This window comes from Lutjanus erythropterus, chromosome 1 (assembly GCF_056507025.1).
Source record: "Lutjanus erythropterus isolate fLutEry1 chromosome 1, fLutEry1.hap2, whole genome shotgun sequence".
NCBI classification, from domain to species: Eukaryota; Metazoa; Chordata; class Actinopteri; order Lutjaniformes; family Lutjanidae; genus Lutjanus; species Lutjanus erythropterus.
Genome location: NC_139317.1, coordinates 14636838 through 14654590, shown reverse-complemented (window position 1 = coordinate 14654590; position 17753 = coordinate 14636838). Strand labels below are relative to the sequence as shown.

At 39.1% G+C, this 17753-nt stretch overlaps 1 protein-coding gene across 1 annotated transcript; it reads right to left on the bottom strand.

The window, feature by feature from the left end:
• Nucleotides 1–559: 559 nt before the first annotated feature.
• LOC146332724 (uncharacterized) lies at nucleotides 560–17069 on the bottom strand. The gene is made up of 7 exons (XM_084724438.1): nucleotides 16874–17069; nucleotides 5747–5913; nucleotides 5394–5610; nucleotides 3920–4084; nucleotides 3268–3384; nucleotides 3000–3129; nucleotides 560–1805 (listed from the first exon to the last, which is right to left on the bottom strand). The coding sequence occupies exons 1-7, from the start codon at nucleotides 17067–17069 to the stop codon at nucleotides 1367–1369; spliced, it is 1431 nt and encodes a 476-aa protein (XP_084580564.1). The 3' UTR covers nucleotides 560–1366.
• Nucleotides 17070–17753: the final 684 nt, after the last annotated feature.

The following is a 17753-nucleotide window of genomic DNA, read 5'->3' as shown; positions in this document are numbered from 1 at the left end:
TTCTGAATAGAAAACTGCTGCTATGAATAATAGACCGTTGCTATGGACACAGCTCTGATCATAGACTCTAGAGGTCCAATAAAGTCATTTTTAAATTAATGTTTTGTGTCAAATTACTGATTTCTTTACTTAAGTAGCTATGAAATAAGAGGGATAATATACAGTGAGTGGGTCATTATGGTAAAATAAACCCAGGTGACTGACAGGTCACAGGACTCACTGTGTGTTCTTCCTCACAAAGCTGTGGACTTTAGGTCAGTTGTCCCTTCCTAGGTCCTGCCCCTTTTCATTCTGTGCCCCAATAACAATTATACCCAACAGAACCTCAGTCAGCTTTCTCTTTTTCTGTTTTCTGCTTAGATATGCTAGGCTCGTCTAATTTTAAAAGAAAAAAAAACAAAAAACTTTAAAGATCATCAAGAGACGTTATTACATGGCTTTGATAAATACTCAATTCTGATTGGTCAATTACAGCATTTTAAGGTCTGTTATTTCTCTATAGCAGACCGTTGCTACATGCTATATGGCAAAGGTCTGCTATATTGCTATATGGCCACTAAAATCATTGTTAAATCACTAAAATCATTTTATATACTGTGTGTCCAATTATGGAATTTTTTGGTACTTGACCATGTAACAAGCATTATAATGTACAGTGAGCAGGTCACTATTGTGAAATAAATCTATAAAATCCTTTTTAAATTAATTAATTAATTTTATGTCACATAAATGTGTGCCAAATTCAATTTTTTGCTTTTGTAACGTACGTAATAAACCCCTTCAGGATGATTCAAGACCTGCATCATCCTGTCGGGATTTATTTCACAATATTGATCTACTCACTGTACATTATCCCTTACCTGCTGGCTGACTTGTAAAAGTCATATTTTAGATAAAATTGACAAAACAGGGAACTAGCTACCTAACAACTAACTAATAAACTAGTTTTCTAGTGTTTTGTTAACAATAGCTGTCAGATGTAACTAGCTAGATAATGATTGATGTAGTTTAGCGAGCTAGTTAGCTAGCATTTTGCTAACATTAGATATCAGATGTAACAATCTAGATTACTAGTTGGATAGCGTTTTGCTAAACTTAACTATGATGTGACTATATATGTCAGTTTAACAGGGCCTCCAGCAATGTCTTTTAACAATCTACAAAATCTGGTTTTCTTTTCCACATAGACAAGCAACAGGAAAAGGAGAAAGTTTTTAAGGTTCTTTCAGGTACAAAGCTTGCTCAACTTTGGGAGGATCAATTAACGCCCCAGTGAGATCCATGGAGGCAGAAATTGGACCATTAGACTTAAGTCACTGGAGATCAACAGAAAATGGAGGATGGTGGCTGATACAGGTTGGAGGCCTTAGTCGTCGTAGTCCCTCCGCGGTGGCTTATTATTGGGTGGCGCAGGTGATCTGTCACGTCTACGATCATCATAGGGCTCATCATAACGGTCATCATCATAATGACGGTCTCTGCGGTCATCATAGTGTCGGTCGTCGTCGTAGCGGCGGTCATCATCGTAGCGCTCATGGCGATCACTGTACCTGTCACGTCGGTCGGAGTAGTCACTGCGGCGATCGTCATAGTCGCTGCGGCGGTCGTCATAATCGCTGCGCCGATCATCGTACTCCTTGCGGTTGTCGTAGTCGCGTTCACTCCGTTCCTCGTAGCGGTCACTGCGATCAGCAGGTCTCCTCACACTGGAGTCATCATAACCTTGTGGGTCCTCTTGATCATCGTCACGGCGACTCTCACCATTTCTAGCCGGCTCTTTGTCAGTGTAGGCTTCCTCACGAGTTCTGGAGAGTGAACACAAAACAGCCAGATGTTTGAGCGTAAAGGTTTAGGATGAATGTTCGGCTGCAGTCTGGTACCGAAATCAGAGAGGAATCTGTGTCAACGCTCATGTTTTTAAGAATGACTTAAGTGTGTGGATGGAGGAATGTGTATGTGAATGTTTCTTTATATTTTCTTTTTATTTTTTGCAGTGGCTATATGGGAATGTCACTCGCACAATGTCTGACTAAACCCAATACATTTGCTTTAATTCTAGCATTCAGTTTAAATGTGAGCATTATTAAATAAGAAGATGATTATATTAAAGGAGCTCATACTCCTACAGAACTAAAACCTACTTTACCCTGTTAATAAAGCATTGATACAATGCAAAAAAGGAAGTAAACTCGGATGTTACATGTAGACAGCTGGCCTTCCTAAGGACTGGGGAGTCTCCTCTTTCAAAATCAGCCTCAAAACCTTTTTCAGTTATAAATCTAAATAACTGAACAGATTGTTTCATATGCAAGCCATAATTGGCCATGTGGCAACGAATGTCTCTTTCACTTCTTTAATTTTACTGCTGCGGATAGGGTTAACAGCAAAATATGTTTTACCCTCTATAAAAGGCCCACCTAAAAGAATCGATACTGGTTTAAGTGTATGCTATATTTAGATTTCCAGCACTTTACCCTGCCATCAGACTTCCTTTTCTGACAGGAAATCGCTGTTAAATAAGCTAAATATTGCCCGCTGACTCAACCAGACTGCACTGGCAAAAACAGTAATTTTACCTTACAGAACACAGGAGTTCCTGGTCTACAGCTGCTTCGATCGCCTCTGTGTGACTTAAGAGAATCCCAACTAACTCTTTAAAAGATTAAAATGAAACAGTAACACCTGCAACTGCCATGGTCTGCGAGATAAAATGATTTTCCTATGGAGTTTGGTTGATTTGCAAAGAGCAATATTTGTCTTATAAAACATTGGTTTCCTGTCTGGAAAGTAAAGTGGTAAAAATATTCTAAATATAGTGTACACTGATACTGATTTTTCCACCAACATCTATTGTAGGTAATACACTGACTATGGAAAAATACCTCATACAGCCCTACTTCAAATATTCTGAACTATCCCTTTAACCTCTAATATCACTGCATCTTGTTCATTAGTGTGAGTGTCTTTGTTTGTGTTTTTACAGGGGAAAAAAACTTTACCCCATGGTGTATTCCTCCTCCTCCTTCTTCTTCTTACGGCAGCAGCAGCAATAGACGACGATGATGAGTAAGATCAACGCAGCAACGACTCCACCAATGATTCCTGCGGTCGAGCCGATGTTCATGGAAGCTGCGGGAAGGAAGGAAGGAAGACGGGTTGAGAAAAGAAGAAGAAGAGAAGGACGCATATTCAAATTCATCATAGCAAAGACGTATTTATTGGGAATAGCAAGTTCCCATAATGTTAATATAAGAAGGTTTCGCTCACGTGGCATAACTGAGAGGGTGAGGTTGCAGGTAGCAGAGCGGATCTTGTTGCTTGAGGTGCAGATGTAGTATCCTGATGTCTCTTTGGAGATGTTGAATAGAGACAGTACGCCTCCCTCTGCAAGACAGAAACACAGTCACATACATACACACATTACTGGATCTAAGACACGATTGCCTTCTTATTTCAGTTGCTCACCTTTTAACATCAGAGAATTGACTCAGTGGCCGCATGACAGAGCAGAGAGCGACGTGGTTCTCACCCTCACTGTGTCTTTTTGCAGAGGTAAATAAATGCCTATGCACAATTAAATATGTGCCATTCTCTAGATTCAGAGGTATTGCTGACAATGTTTTGCATATTACCACTCACACAGGACTAAGAGGGTCTCTACCAAACAACAAATATGGGAAAACTGCTTTTAGTTTTTGTGCTGTACACACTTGGAAGACTTCACAACACACGGTGAAACATTAACTCACTTGCTAACTGCGTTCTGTTGTTGTATTTTTTCTGTTCTAACTGTTCTAACTCCAGTCATTTCTCAAGATTGTATAAAGGTTGAATGAATATATGAATGAATACACTGAGAGTTGCCTCCTATTTTGCAAGGATCGATGGTCCAGTCAGAAACTGCATCACCGATACTTACTGTCGGTTGTTCTGGGATGTGGCGCACGAGGTACGTGTCTGACATCTTGACTTTGCCACTTATAAGTGGGTGGCGGGGAGCCCTCCTCAGACCGACACGTCAGGTTGATGTTCTGGCCGTACTCTGCCTTCCCCTGGATGTTACAGATGGGCGTCGATGGAGCAACTAGAAAATAATAAATAACACGAATAAAGAATTAACTCATGCAACATCTTCTCAAGTAAGGATGTTGGAAAACTGATCAACACAGGAAGTCTTTTTGATGATCTACTTCCACATCTTCTGCAGTTTTGAGCCCTGTACTATAATTCTCACACATCAAACATTTCCCTATATATCCTCAGTCGCCATAGTCTTTTCTAAATGTTGACACCTTTTTTCCCATTAAACTGACCTAATATACAATTCTCAATATACATTTTTTTCACATTTTGCAGATCAATTCCTGAGATTAAATAAAAGCAGTACTCTTAACAGTACTGTGTTACATCCACAGTCAGTCACATGACTTGATATTTTCACTTTAGAACCCATTACAGCAATATTATAAATTCAGGGCCCCACTGTCCATTTTTGTTCATTTTGGGGACTTTGCAACCACAAGATGTCAAAAATCAGTAAACTTCATTAGGTTTAGCATGTTGCTGAAACAAAACTTTGTCTGGGTTTCCATGGCCTTAAAGGTTTTAGGTAAGGAAAATGCCAGAACCAGATACCTAGCTAGGAGGGCTCATCTGCTGGATAGGGAGTCCCCAAAACTGTCGCCCTACTGGGGCCTCAAAAAACACTTGAAACGGAGACTTCAAGTAGCACAAAACAAACTGTGAGTAGTACTAGGGCTAGATCATAGGAGTCAGGTGGGCATCTCTCAGTTCGTTCAGCTCCACTGGCTTCCAGTTGAGGACAGAGGGCGCCAGACACAACTTAACATGGCCCATAGGATCCTACATGGCAGAGCCCCGTGTTTCCTTGACAACTGTTGGAAATACCAGAGCTAGGGTAGCTAAACTGTACTTTCATAAATGTAAAACTATGATGGGTAAGGTTTCATTCATTTATGCCGCAGCCACAGAATGGAACAAACTGCCTCTCGTAATGAAGGAAGTCCAGAACCCACAAGCCTTTAAGACAAAGGTCAAACACTGGCTGTTAGAGAGCATATTTCATATTAATTATTATTATTATATTATTAAATTCTCACCACAGACTTGGGGCTTGCTTTTGACTTGCACAAGTGTGACTTACTCCCACCTCTGTTGGTTGCATCCCTGCTAAATACCGGGCATCAGCCATCTATAAACCTATATCGGTTGACCACTAATTACAACAGTTAAAGGCAAAACATGATGCTGACTGAGCTTTGATGTTTCAAATCTTTCAGTATAATACCTGATATGATGCTGAATGGAAAGCCTGAAACAACATGCAAGACTCAACTCTTTTCCACACCTAATAAGAGAGTATTTCTTGTTACCTAGAACCACCAAGCGTGCCCTGTCGTATGGCGTGCCCTCATCGTCACCCAAGACCTGGACGCGACACTGAAATATCTTGTTGTCTGCTAGTGTGATGGCGTTCAGTTTCAGGTTAGCCTTTCCCTGGGCAACGTTAACGTCCAGGGACACCCGACCTTCATACTTCGATTTGATGTCAGTTCTTCCAGGAGGATAATAATGAGTGAGGATGAGGACCTGTTCAAGACAGCATCAGAGGAACATTAAATTATTCTGTGTATTAATGCAGAACTAATAAATCAGAATTATGATGATAACAGCAGACAGTTAATAGAGAGCCATGTGACACATTAGTACAGTGTAGTAGTCTGACCTCGCTAGGATTAGGTCCAAGATCGTCAGCAGTCCATGAGATGACGACTACTGAGGGGGATGCGATTTTGGTTGTAAAGCTGCAGGGCAGAGTGATGTTGTCCCCCCTGGCATACTCATATACCTCCTTCTCAATTTTCACAGTGATGGCGCCAACACCTGACAACACTGTCACAGATTTAAAAACAGAGAGCATTAATGACCAGTTGAATATCATTTATAAAAACAGTAAACTTTAAAAATTAGGGCTGAGCAACATATAGATATTATATTAATATTGTGACGAGAGGCTAGATATCATCTTAGATTTTGCATGTAGCTGTATCATTGTATAGCATAAGTGTTGTCTTTTCCTGGTTTTAAGGGCTGCATTAAAGTAAAGTGATCTAATTTTCTGGATTTATCAGACGGGGCTCATTGTACTACTGAAAATCTCATTTTGTGAAAGCACCAGTCTATCTCTCTAATATCTGTCATTCTCGAGAATGACCCTATTTTGAGGGGGCTTTGATTTTACTCTCTAATTATACTGGAAAATATATATTTTAAAAGATCAAACTCTTGGCTATTAAACCTTGTAACGGGCCAGCCTCCTAGTGATTAAATTTTCAATTAAATGTAAACAGTCAGATGGAAAAATCTGATTTCTCATTTCACAGCATTCAGAGAGACTATAGAGTCAACTTGTTTTGGTTGAGACATATCTAATAGCAATATTATTTAATGAATTTGTTGAAAAATAAAAAGTTTACCAGTGCTTCAGCAGTATTCCCACCCCTTTTAAACCAGTAAGTGAGACAGGGGTCCTTTGGGTATAGCTAACCCGTTTTATGCCTGATGAAATTATGTTTTTTGTAAAAATCTAACAGAGTTGGTGGAAACCTGGGCCACAAATTTAAAGAGTCAACATTTTCATTAAAAAAAAAACTATTTAAAACAAAGATGATTATAATGGCACATTTAACACCTGTGTTTCAGCAGGTATTGTCATTTTTAGATTTTGAATACTTAAACTTTTTGAAGTTGTGACTCCTTGTCTGGGGCAAGGGTGTTTTCAGGCACAGAGCAATTTTAGAAATAAAGTAAACCAAAACATTTCATGAATTCCATATATAGAAATCTTTAAAAATAACTTTTCACCAATAAATGGAATTAATTTGTTGGTATTAATAACCAAACCAAACTTCTTTGTGTATTTTTTAAATTTTCTTTTTAATTTTTATTCTTTTTAATTTTATTCTATTTTGAATTAAATTGTGTTCTATTTATCACTCACTTCTTTTTCTGACTGTATTTTTGGTGTTTGAGCTGCTGTAACAAGTGAATATCCTTTTCTTTTCTTATCTTATCTATTCTCATCTTATGTTATTAGTCATTGCTACAATATTAATTGTGATACTTGATTTTGTCAGTGTGGCCCAACCCTACTGATGGATCATTAATCTACATCAGTGCATCATATTCTGTCTGACCATCATTTGCCTGCAGTATTTGAGAATTCACAGTATGTTCCTTTAGAGAAATTGTCTATAACAAGATAAACATTGTATATTGAGACACAGCCTAGAAATAAAGATATTAATCATAAGTTATATTGCCCAGCCCTAGATTAAATAACAAAGTAATTATGTTAATGTGACTGTATTACAACCTGTGTGTAAAATGTGCCTTCACACAGAATGATCCAGCAGCAGAACCTGAGATCTGTAGGCTACAAATAACTTATTACCCCACCCCCCCACCCACATACAAACACAGCACACATTGTCTCAGATCTCTTGTGTGTGGAGCTGAAACAAATTGGTCAATAAACAGAACAGAAATCAGTAATAATTGTTTTTTAAGCAAAAAAGGCAAAAAAAAATCACAAGTTCTTCTGCAGTAACTGGATATTTTTGGATTCTGTGCCATTTGTCAAACAAAGCAAAAGGGCTGCAAGTAATAATTATTTCCATTGTCAATCCGTCAGTTTAAATTTTCTCAATTAATTAACCCTGTGACATCCTGTGTGTCAGTTTCAAATTGAAAAACAGGTCCAAACATATGCAGCACGTTTTCGTTATCGATCAATCTGTTGATCACTTTCCCCATCATTCAGTTACTTGTTTGATCCATAAAATAGTGAAAAATGTAGATCACTGTTTCCCACAACCCAAGATGATGTCCTCAAACGTCTTGTTTTGTCCTCAACCCAAAAAATATTCAATTTACTGTCAGAGAAGAGTAAAGAAACTATAAAACATTTGCAATAAAGAAGCTGAAATCAGAGACTTTGGACATTTTTTTATCTTAAAAAATTACTTCAACCGATGATCAATTATCAAAATCAAAATAGCTGGCGAATAATTTTACAATCGACTGTTCCTTGCAGCTCTACAAAGCAAGACCCCTTACACAATCTTTCAAACTTTCAACATGTGAGTAAACACAATGTTTATTTCAGATTTATGAGTGGAAAAACTTGACACGCAGCACTGAGCTGCATCTAAGATTGATTAACTTAATTAATCTTCAAGTTCCAGCTTTCAGATGGTGGCTATGACAGAGAAAAATGCCAAAAATTTGTTTGTAGTGGAGTGTACGAGCTCTTTACAGGCCTAAACCAAATGCTTGACCTCAGTGATCAAGAAAATAATTGAGTAATTGATCAATAGTGAAAACAAACGCTAGTTGTAAGCCAAGTTAAGTTTGATTGAAATGGTTATTCGTTTGAAACATGCCTCAGGCCTTTTTTAGAAACCAAAACCACTCTATAAGGTGAAAGACGAGTCGAGTGAAAAACATTTAAATATTTAATTATGTTAATTTTCAAGCTGCCACTAGCCTATTTCTAAATTATACTTTCTATGTCCATGTTATTTTTCGAAAAAGGGTAAATTAACAACAAACCGATGACACGAGTCACCTGCATGAACAGGTTACCTGGGCCTGCGGCGGAGGTGCGCAAACAGGTGTGGCAGCTCGCGAAGGCTCAGAGAAAAAAAACCCCGCAAATGTTATTTTGTCGCAGGAAAACTCACCCAGAAACAGCAAGGCCAAGGTATAAATCCTGTCCTCCATCGCTCAGAGACTTTTTTCTGTCCCCACAGACCGTCAGTTATTCTTCTTCGTGCAGTTGTCCCCTCTACAATGACAGACCGATCTGGAGTCGCCCGGTAATTATTTGCATCGAAACCTGAGTGATGCGCTCGATGGGTGCGCCTGCCGCGTCTGAATGACTGACAGCGCTCTCCGCCAATCACAGCAGGTGCAGGTAACATTCTTAATCCGTTCACACAGCGTGTTTCGGCTTGTCCGTCTATGCGTGACTTTTCAGGCACTCCTATCCTGGATGAGTTTTCTCAGGGTTGTTTTGACGAAAGGATCAAATATTTTCCCGCTGCTTTTAAATTTAACATAATATTAAACGTTTCATCAGTAGCCCATGATATTAACAGATATGCGTGCAACAGGCTGTAATTTCCTTTTTATTTATTTATTAATTTATTTTTTAACAATCTGCCTTATGTTGTAAAAGAGAGAGAGGGGCGTTAAAAGGACAAAACCAAACAGTCCACAGTGAGAGAGGGAGGTGCGGTGAAAAACTAATGTGTGCTGTTAGAACAAGAGAAGTGTTTTGTCCTGTCAGACTGGTTTGACGAGGGTTTATCACCTGGAGGCACACACACACACACACACACACACACACACACACGAAACAGAAAGAGAGAAACAACCAAAGACCACAATGTTTCAGGAACTAATCTTAAGCATACCATCCTCCAATGTCTGATCAACTGATTGTAAATGACTTCACGGTATGCGCAGCCTTTCCAGACTTTTTAATGCCACAGTAGATGCTCATTAAACCACGGGCCGCCAGTTTTAGAGGATTTTGCCTTATTTTGAGGCTTGAAAATAATAAAGTCTTTGCAGTCAAGATCAAACTATGATCACTATCAACTGCACTCAGTCAAAACAGGTAACCCAATTTCTTCCCTTGTTGTTCCAGCTTCCAAAAAATGTGACACAGTTTCAAATATTCTGTTGCTCCTTTTGATGCATCGTCAACCAACATGGTCAACCAGTGCTGATTTGAGCAGCACTGACCATGATGTAAACTTCGGGTTGACACTGGGAGAGGCAGACAGAGAGTTCAGCCTCATTTGGACATTTTGACATGAACACAGGTGAAAAAAAAACAGCTTTTCTCTAAAATCAGTAGTCCAGGGCCTTATTGTACTTCATGCTTTCTTTTTTGTCTCCACAAATGTTGCTACTGTGTTTATGTACTATATGCCATTTAGAATATGTTCTGTTGTGATTTTCAGTGCAAAATCCAACCTTGGGAAATGTATGGATGTATTGACTGATTTTACAACATGGATAGAAACAGTTTATTCCATCAGTGTGCAGCATTGTTTTTATGAGTTGTGTTTGATCCATGTATTCATATGTGTGGTGCAAAACAACCAGCTTCCCGGAGTCAGACTGTAAACTGATAGAGTTGTTGATACTGTCCGACAGTGAGAAACTGTCTTTCTGGGGGTGTAATGATCTAGTTTCCTCTTCCTACAGCTGCACCCTCTCTTCCTCTTCCTCTCTGTTCTCCATGCTGTTCATTTTCCCCCCAACACAGTAAAGGTGACCTCAGGCCTGTTTATGCTCTGACAGGTGGTTGAAAGGTGTCGTATTTTGAAGGCCAGTGTTTTACAGGTGAACAAAGTATGCTAAATGTTGTGATTTGTGCTCAGACTTTTGCAAAACTTTGATTTAAATTTTCTATTTGAGTGAAAACACAGGAAGTGTGTTTAGAGTTCAGCTGTCTTGGAGTCCTGCTGATGATACATGAGCTTTGAGTTTTTATACTTGTGTGCAGAGTTCCACTTTTCTTGTGTGTACGTTTGAGAAAAAACTTTATAAGGAAAAACAGCAATCCTTCTGACAACAATTAAACAAAAAAATTAGTCTCATGCTGCCATCTACTGTTGGTAAAGCATCATAGCAAGTGCATTATTTTAGTTAAAGGAACCAACCAGCACTCATGTAAATAGTAAATTAAGTAATTTCAAAAACATGAAAAAGAAAAAATCTCATATATCAACTCAAATTATGAAGTGCAATAAAACACATTCAAATGTGACCACACATTAGTGACATAAACACACTGTCATAACTGTGAGCCTCCTGCTTTGTTCAGCTGGAAATAACTGCTGGAAATAACTGCACATAAATGGAACAAGCCAACTAGAAAGATTTAATATATCTCAGTTTTAATAACTAAAGAAACATTTATTGCTTTTCTGGTGTGGAAAAATAAATACTTTTAGAGAAAAAAACATTTTCTCATTCACAGGTAAAATATGGCAAAAAAAAAAAAAAACTAACCAAGATTAGTTAAACTTTTTTAGAAACATGCCAAGGGAGGATATTTCATGCCATACTTGGTGGACCTGATAAACATGTCCCAGCTGGAGCTAAATCATCAGGGATAGGGGTCACTTGTGGTGAGTGAATGAAACTCACTGGGTTACATCTCCTGATCATGCATAATAAACGTTGACAGTCCCTGACGCAGGGTGCAAGGGGAGACAGCGAGACGCTATGCAGCTGCCAGAGGAGCAGTGACTAAGTTTACAACATGGAAACAAATGACAAAATAATACATTTGTGTTTATTTCTTACTTTACCCCTTGATGGTCTGAGTAACTCAAGATCTGACAGCAAATATTTTGGCAATAAGAAGACACCATTATGTGAGGCACAATGAAGACAAGCATGCAATCTTTCAAAACTTTTTACATCTAGGTGCTTTATCAAAACACTGAATCTGACTAATATTGACTAGACATTGACAGACAGCAGTGACTATATTTACATTTTTAATCAAAATTATTTCATGGGACAATTCAGTATCCCTACCCAATTCTATGCCCTTGAAATATGCTTATTTGCTCTCTGGTGGGCAGTCAGAGAAGATCAATACCATTCTCATGGCAGTTTCTTAATATAAGCCTAGTTTAGCACAAAGAGTGGAAACAGCTAGCCTGGTTTCTCTAAACTCACTCTCATATTAGCTTCAGTTTCATCTGTAAAAACCAAAGTGCATGAAGACCAATTTGATGTTTGCTGTTTTTTGTTTTTTTTTTCCAGTCTGAGCAGTTGCTAGGCAATCACTTAAGATTTCAAGAAGATGCTGTGAAGTGTGTCCTTCACATGTCCTGGTTGCCTTGTGACATCAGTGGCACCTCGTAACCTCATCATCAGGTGTACAAGCAATTTATGTTTCCATGGAAATGTTCATAGCATTGGTAGTACACTTATAGCTGATTCATGAATAGTTTCTGCCTTTCTCTCTAAAGTGGTCTGCTGTAACCAGTGGCGACCACTTTCAAAGGAAACTGGTGGAACTAGAGCAGACCAAACATGTCGGAAGAATTATCATGTTCCTCCCTGATTTGTTTATAACATCAAATAACAACATTAACTTTTTCTTCATTTATGACAACAGAAAATATTACAACAGCTGTGTCAGCGTGAAGCAGCAGGAGAAGGACCCAAATGCAGGCAGAGAAGGACAGTTCAGTGAGCTTACTGTTGAACAAGAAGGTAATGAAGTTTACAGACAATTTGTGACAAGTCCAAACAGCAGACTGTGACGGCGAGTTTCAGGGACGAGGCAGGGAAGAGTCCAGGTGAATGGGATGAGGTGATTGCAGTGATTGCAGGGCAGATGGGAGTGAAGGCAAGCAGAAAAGTCAGAGGCCATCTGGTGGACTGGTGACGAATGGCAACTGAGAGACCTGGGGAAGTGGGAATGCAGCTGGAAGAAAGGCCAGAGAGCCAGGCAACAAGTTGTTTGCTGTGTTTTTCCTCCATGCCTCCATGCTATTTGCAATAGGTCTGTTTCACTGGAAAAACACTGGTGTAAATAATAAAATGAATGATGGCTTAGTTCACACTTAGTTCACTAGTTCTGTCACACTGTCGTGGCTTACTGGGGTACATGAATAGAACATCATACCTAACTAACATAAGTTTTCACTTTTATTCTCTAGATTTTAACACAAATATCAGTATTCCTACTCCTCGCAATTTCAAAACAGGCTTGTTTCTTTAGGTTTAATGCCTTCAGGGGGAATTTTAGAGACGAAAACAACGTTACAAGATGAAAAACAATGGAAAAGAAAAATGACATAACATGATGAAAAAGATGTCACAAGACAAAATAGATGTAACAAAACCAAAAACAACAAAAAATACGTAGCAGGACTTAAAAAGCACAACAAGATGAAAAACAATGTAAAAGACAGCTACTTTTTATTTTTATACTTTGAGTACATTTCCAAGTTTGTACTTTTTCACTTTCACATAAGTAAAGAAGGCGAATCTGTACTTTTACCAGAGTCTGTTTTTTTACACAAGTATCTTTACTTCTCTTTGGGTAAAGAATACGTGAACTTTTGCCACCTCTGATAAATGGATCAAACACAGGACTGAGCTTCCTGTCCTGTGTGAAACTAAGTTACACTTAACACTAAACTTTTTTATTAAACTTAGCTGACTTTTTAGTTTCAGTTTTTTTTAAATTAATTGTAGCTTTCAGTTTTAGTTTGGTTAGGTTAAAAAACGAAAACTGCTTGTGCAGATTTAGGAAAAGATCGTGGCTTATGTTTAAATTATACCTGAACACAATGTTCAAACAGCCCTCTGGCAATCACAAGGACACATAGTTGAAGCAACAAGCACAGCCAATCACAGCACAGCTGCACTTGGCAGAACAGTCTTGGGGAACGAAATAATACAGACATCCACAAGGCAGCCATGATGCGAATGGATGCGTATGTGAGCGTAGATAAAAGCAAGTATTAATAAAAGATTGAATAATGATGTATTGTAAGACTGCTTATTTTAGCAGAAAACAAATGAAATACATTGCCAGTGAAAATTTCACCGATACATTCAGTATCATTAGTTTCACTTTCAAAGTGTTAATTAACAACATTTCCTCATTATGGTAATAGAAAATGCAATTTGGTCTGCACTACGTTATCTTCAAAATGTATTTGCTATTACAAATTAGTTGTATACTAACATAATTTCTAGGAGACAGAGCTGTCCATTTAATGTAGCAGAGCTTTTCCAGTGAGCCAAAATACACAATCAAGTCTGTTTGACCTGAACAGAGCCTTCATTAGTATCATTGGTAACCTGTGTTTACCTGTGACTACTTCATGTACTAAATGACAAAATGTTTGTTCATGCCCTCTAGAATGACACATAGAAGTATTTTCTGATCTGAAAAGATGAATTAATAATAACTATGGTCTTCATTATCATTATCATAATACAATCAAAGCTAAACATGCAGGTTGTGATCAGTCATTCGTAAATAAAATGCGTTCCGGTAATGGAAGTCAGTGATGCTGTGCAGAGCAGAAAGCCTGGCACAGCTGACCAACACAAACAGAAACAAGATCAATCAAGGAGAGAAGATATCATAAGTCTATTTCTGTATTTACCTGTGGGGTACGAGAGAGTTGGTACTAGCTGTTTTCATGAGTCTCTGCTCAAGGCTGCAGCGATAGTTCATGGTTTGACTTCCTAAAATTGTGTCTGTTTACACGCCACCACAATCAGCCTGTAAGCCAATGAAAAATTTCCACTCAGTCATATGACATTAGAAATTGTGCTGATGGTAGCAGATTACGGAGATGAATCATCATTTATGATGCACATATGAGCATGATATTGAATATGTGTAACTTTCAAATAAGCCTCTTTTGTAACTCTCACTTGTGGCACGTGTCATCATGGCTGTTGACTGTGAAGGAGAAATGAAACACTGTGCTTTAATCATAATAAAAAAGACTGGAGGCTGAGAGGATTTATCCTCTCACCCACCTTTTATTTATCAGAAGGTTTTCTGTGGCTTTTGTAATACCTGCTGCCTCAACTGTCTGTTAAATGCTTGTATATCTTGCAGCATTTTGTGCAACTCTGTGCAAGTTCACAGGAGCTTCAATATGGCATTTACTGCATTACAGGAAGGGGGCTGCAACAAACGATAACTGAACTGTGTATTTTGGCTGTAAAAGTAAGCAGCAAGAGGCAGCTCATGAAGAGGGCATGATAACATATTTTGCTTGATATTTACATGACATTTAGTGCTTCAAGCATAACCTTCTCCTTGTGTAAATGAATAATTTCCTGAATTGGATTTTCACAAAGCAAGAAGCCCTCTTAAAAGGGGTGAAACATGCAAAAGATGATTGCTTATAATAGCAATCCTAATCTTAATAATGATAGTTTTTAATATTTTTTCACTTGTACCTGCAGATCCATGACTTCCTTCTAAAGGAAATAATGACCCCTGTTGCTAATGAGCCTTCAAGAATAATTTAGATACTTATTGATGCTTATAGTAAAAGGGCTTCCTCATCATAAAGAATAAAAATTCAACCAACTGACCCTTCTTAAGTGCTGCACCTTTTCACTCTGTGCTCCAATAATAGTTGAGCAAGCTTTGTGCTAGCAATGTAATCATTTCACTCAGTGGAGAAAATGACTTTGCCTCTTCAACTTCAGTAGGAGAAGACTGTGAAATGCTTGGATTGGATTGTTATAATCATCTCTACTTTTAACATTTTTTTGTGTGGACCCTTTTTCTTTTCACTGATTGGGCTGTAATGTCCCTGTCCTTGTCTGTTCTATGTTCATACAAAAACCAAAAAACATTATTAATTGATCTTTTGCTTCTTTGATATGTTTTGTTTTTCACTTATGCACAAGTGTATAAGAGGAACGAGAATGTACAGTTTGTGCTTTATCCAGGCCGTCCTCTTACCTGGTTTCTCATCTCCTCCTTCTCCTCTGCTTAACACTATAACCGGTTTCATCTCTTTTGCTCCTGGCAGTCTTATCTTGCCTCCACATAATGATTCCCGACCCCACGACACCTTTCATTTGCTATCTCATACAATTAAAGCACAAAGAATTGCCTAGCAGCTCTTGAAAAACCACAGGGATTAACAGGGATTAGTGATGTTCTTCCTCTGTGGCACATTACACCCTGTTGGATTACTGGTCATCGTTGTTTCTGTGTGCATGTCTGTGTTCAAAAGACATTTCAGTGCATCACCTGTATGGGGTCTTTCATGGATCATGTCTCTACTTCAATCCCTGCTGGTGTGCTGTAAGCCCTTTTCCATCTCTGATACCTGTGAAGTTCCTTTTTCCTGAGGCGGTAGTGGATCCACAAAGACATCACCTTTTAGATAAACCCCCTGGGTTGTTTCAGGATGCAGAGCGACCAGGTGATCAGGTAAATTCACCCTGTCAGTTTGTGAAAACAACACACCTCATAGTATTCACGGGGGCATAACATGACTCACTCTCTGTTTAATCTATCTCAACCTTTTTTGGGCACCGGTTACAGTTTCAAATGACTGGATCTGAACTGAGTTCAGATTCTCAGAGTGCAGTTTTTAAAGATGTAAGAACACTATTAAGAATGATGGTTAAAATGATTAAACCTGTACTCGCCCAAAACTTTTAGGTAATTTAAATTATTTATTTTATTTTATTCTATAACTGAATTTACAACAATGCTAACTGTGTGGCTCTATGGATGCCAATATCAGTTGGTTAGTTCACTACATTCTTCCAGCCTGAATACTGAATGGATTGCCATGAAATCTGGTACAGATCACCCAGAGGATAAATCCTAATGTCTCTGGTGACTCCCTGACTCTTCTTCTAGTGCCACTGACCAGTGTTGTAGTTAACACCACCTAAACCAAAACCAAGTCAAGACCAAGAAAATACCAAGACTTTGACGGTTGAGACCAAGTCAAGACCATCTTTAGTCACATCTCTAGCTCTCTGACACAAGTAAGGGAGTGATACTGTGGCATGTTGCATTTTTCAGAGCTGACAACATGGATGTAACAGAACAATATACTGGGGCGATTGTTGTCAACACACCATGCTGTCAGGTTCCGAACCTCCTACCTGTATGCAGCCTCATCATTGTTGGTTATAAGTCCAATGACTGTAGTATAATCCACAAACATAACAATAGTGCTTGAGTTGTGGGTGGGCTGACAGTTGTGGGTGAAAAATGCAAAAATAAGGGGACTCAGCACACATCCCTGGGGGACGCCGGTGCTCAGGTTGAGGGCAGAGGATGTACACATGCCCAGTCTGACATTCTGGGGCCGGTTGATGAGAAAATCTATCAACCAGTTGCACATGGATGGCATCAGTCCCAGTGTGTGGTGTTTTTCGACCAGTTTGCCCAGTATGATGGTATTAAATGCCGAGCTGTAGTCAGCAAAGAGCATCCTGACATATGTGGTTTGTTTTTCCAGGTGGGAGACGGCTGTATTAAGAGCCACACAGATGGCATCCTCAGTCAGTCTGTTTGCCCAATAGGCAAACTGGTGTTTGTCCAGATCAGCTGGGACAGTGTCTTTAATGTGGGTGAGAACTAGTCGTTCAAGGCATTTTGAAATGACGGGGGTGAGAGCGACTGGCTGATAGTAATTGGGGCAGGTTATTGTAGAGTTTTTGAGAACTGGAATTATTTGAAGATGTGTGTGAATACATCTGCCAGCCGGTCAGCGCATGCTGGGAGTACACGCCCTCATACATCATCGGGTCCGGCTGCCTTCTGTGTGTCGATGCTGTGAAATGTTCACCACACCTCATGTGTGTGAGGAACAAGAGTCTGTGTGTCCCTGAGCAGTGCGAGACTGACTGGGGGTTGGTTATTGTCTCTTTCAAACACCGCAAATAAGTCATTAAGCTTCCCTGCAAGTTTTGCAGTGTCATTGGCTGGATGCCTTGCCACATCCTCCTTGGGTTGGAGTTGCTATTAAAGTCCTCCTCTATCTGTGACTTGTAGTTTTGCTTTGCAGACCTGATGCCTCTCTTAAGGTTCGCTCTGGCACGACTGTAAACTGAGGCATCTCTTGATTTAAAAGCTGTATCCTGTATCTCTAGCCCTGAGCAGGCATTTGACTTCA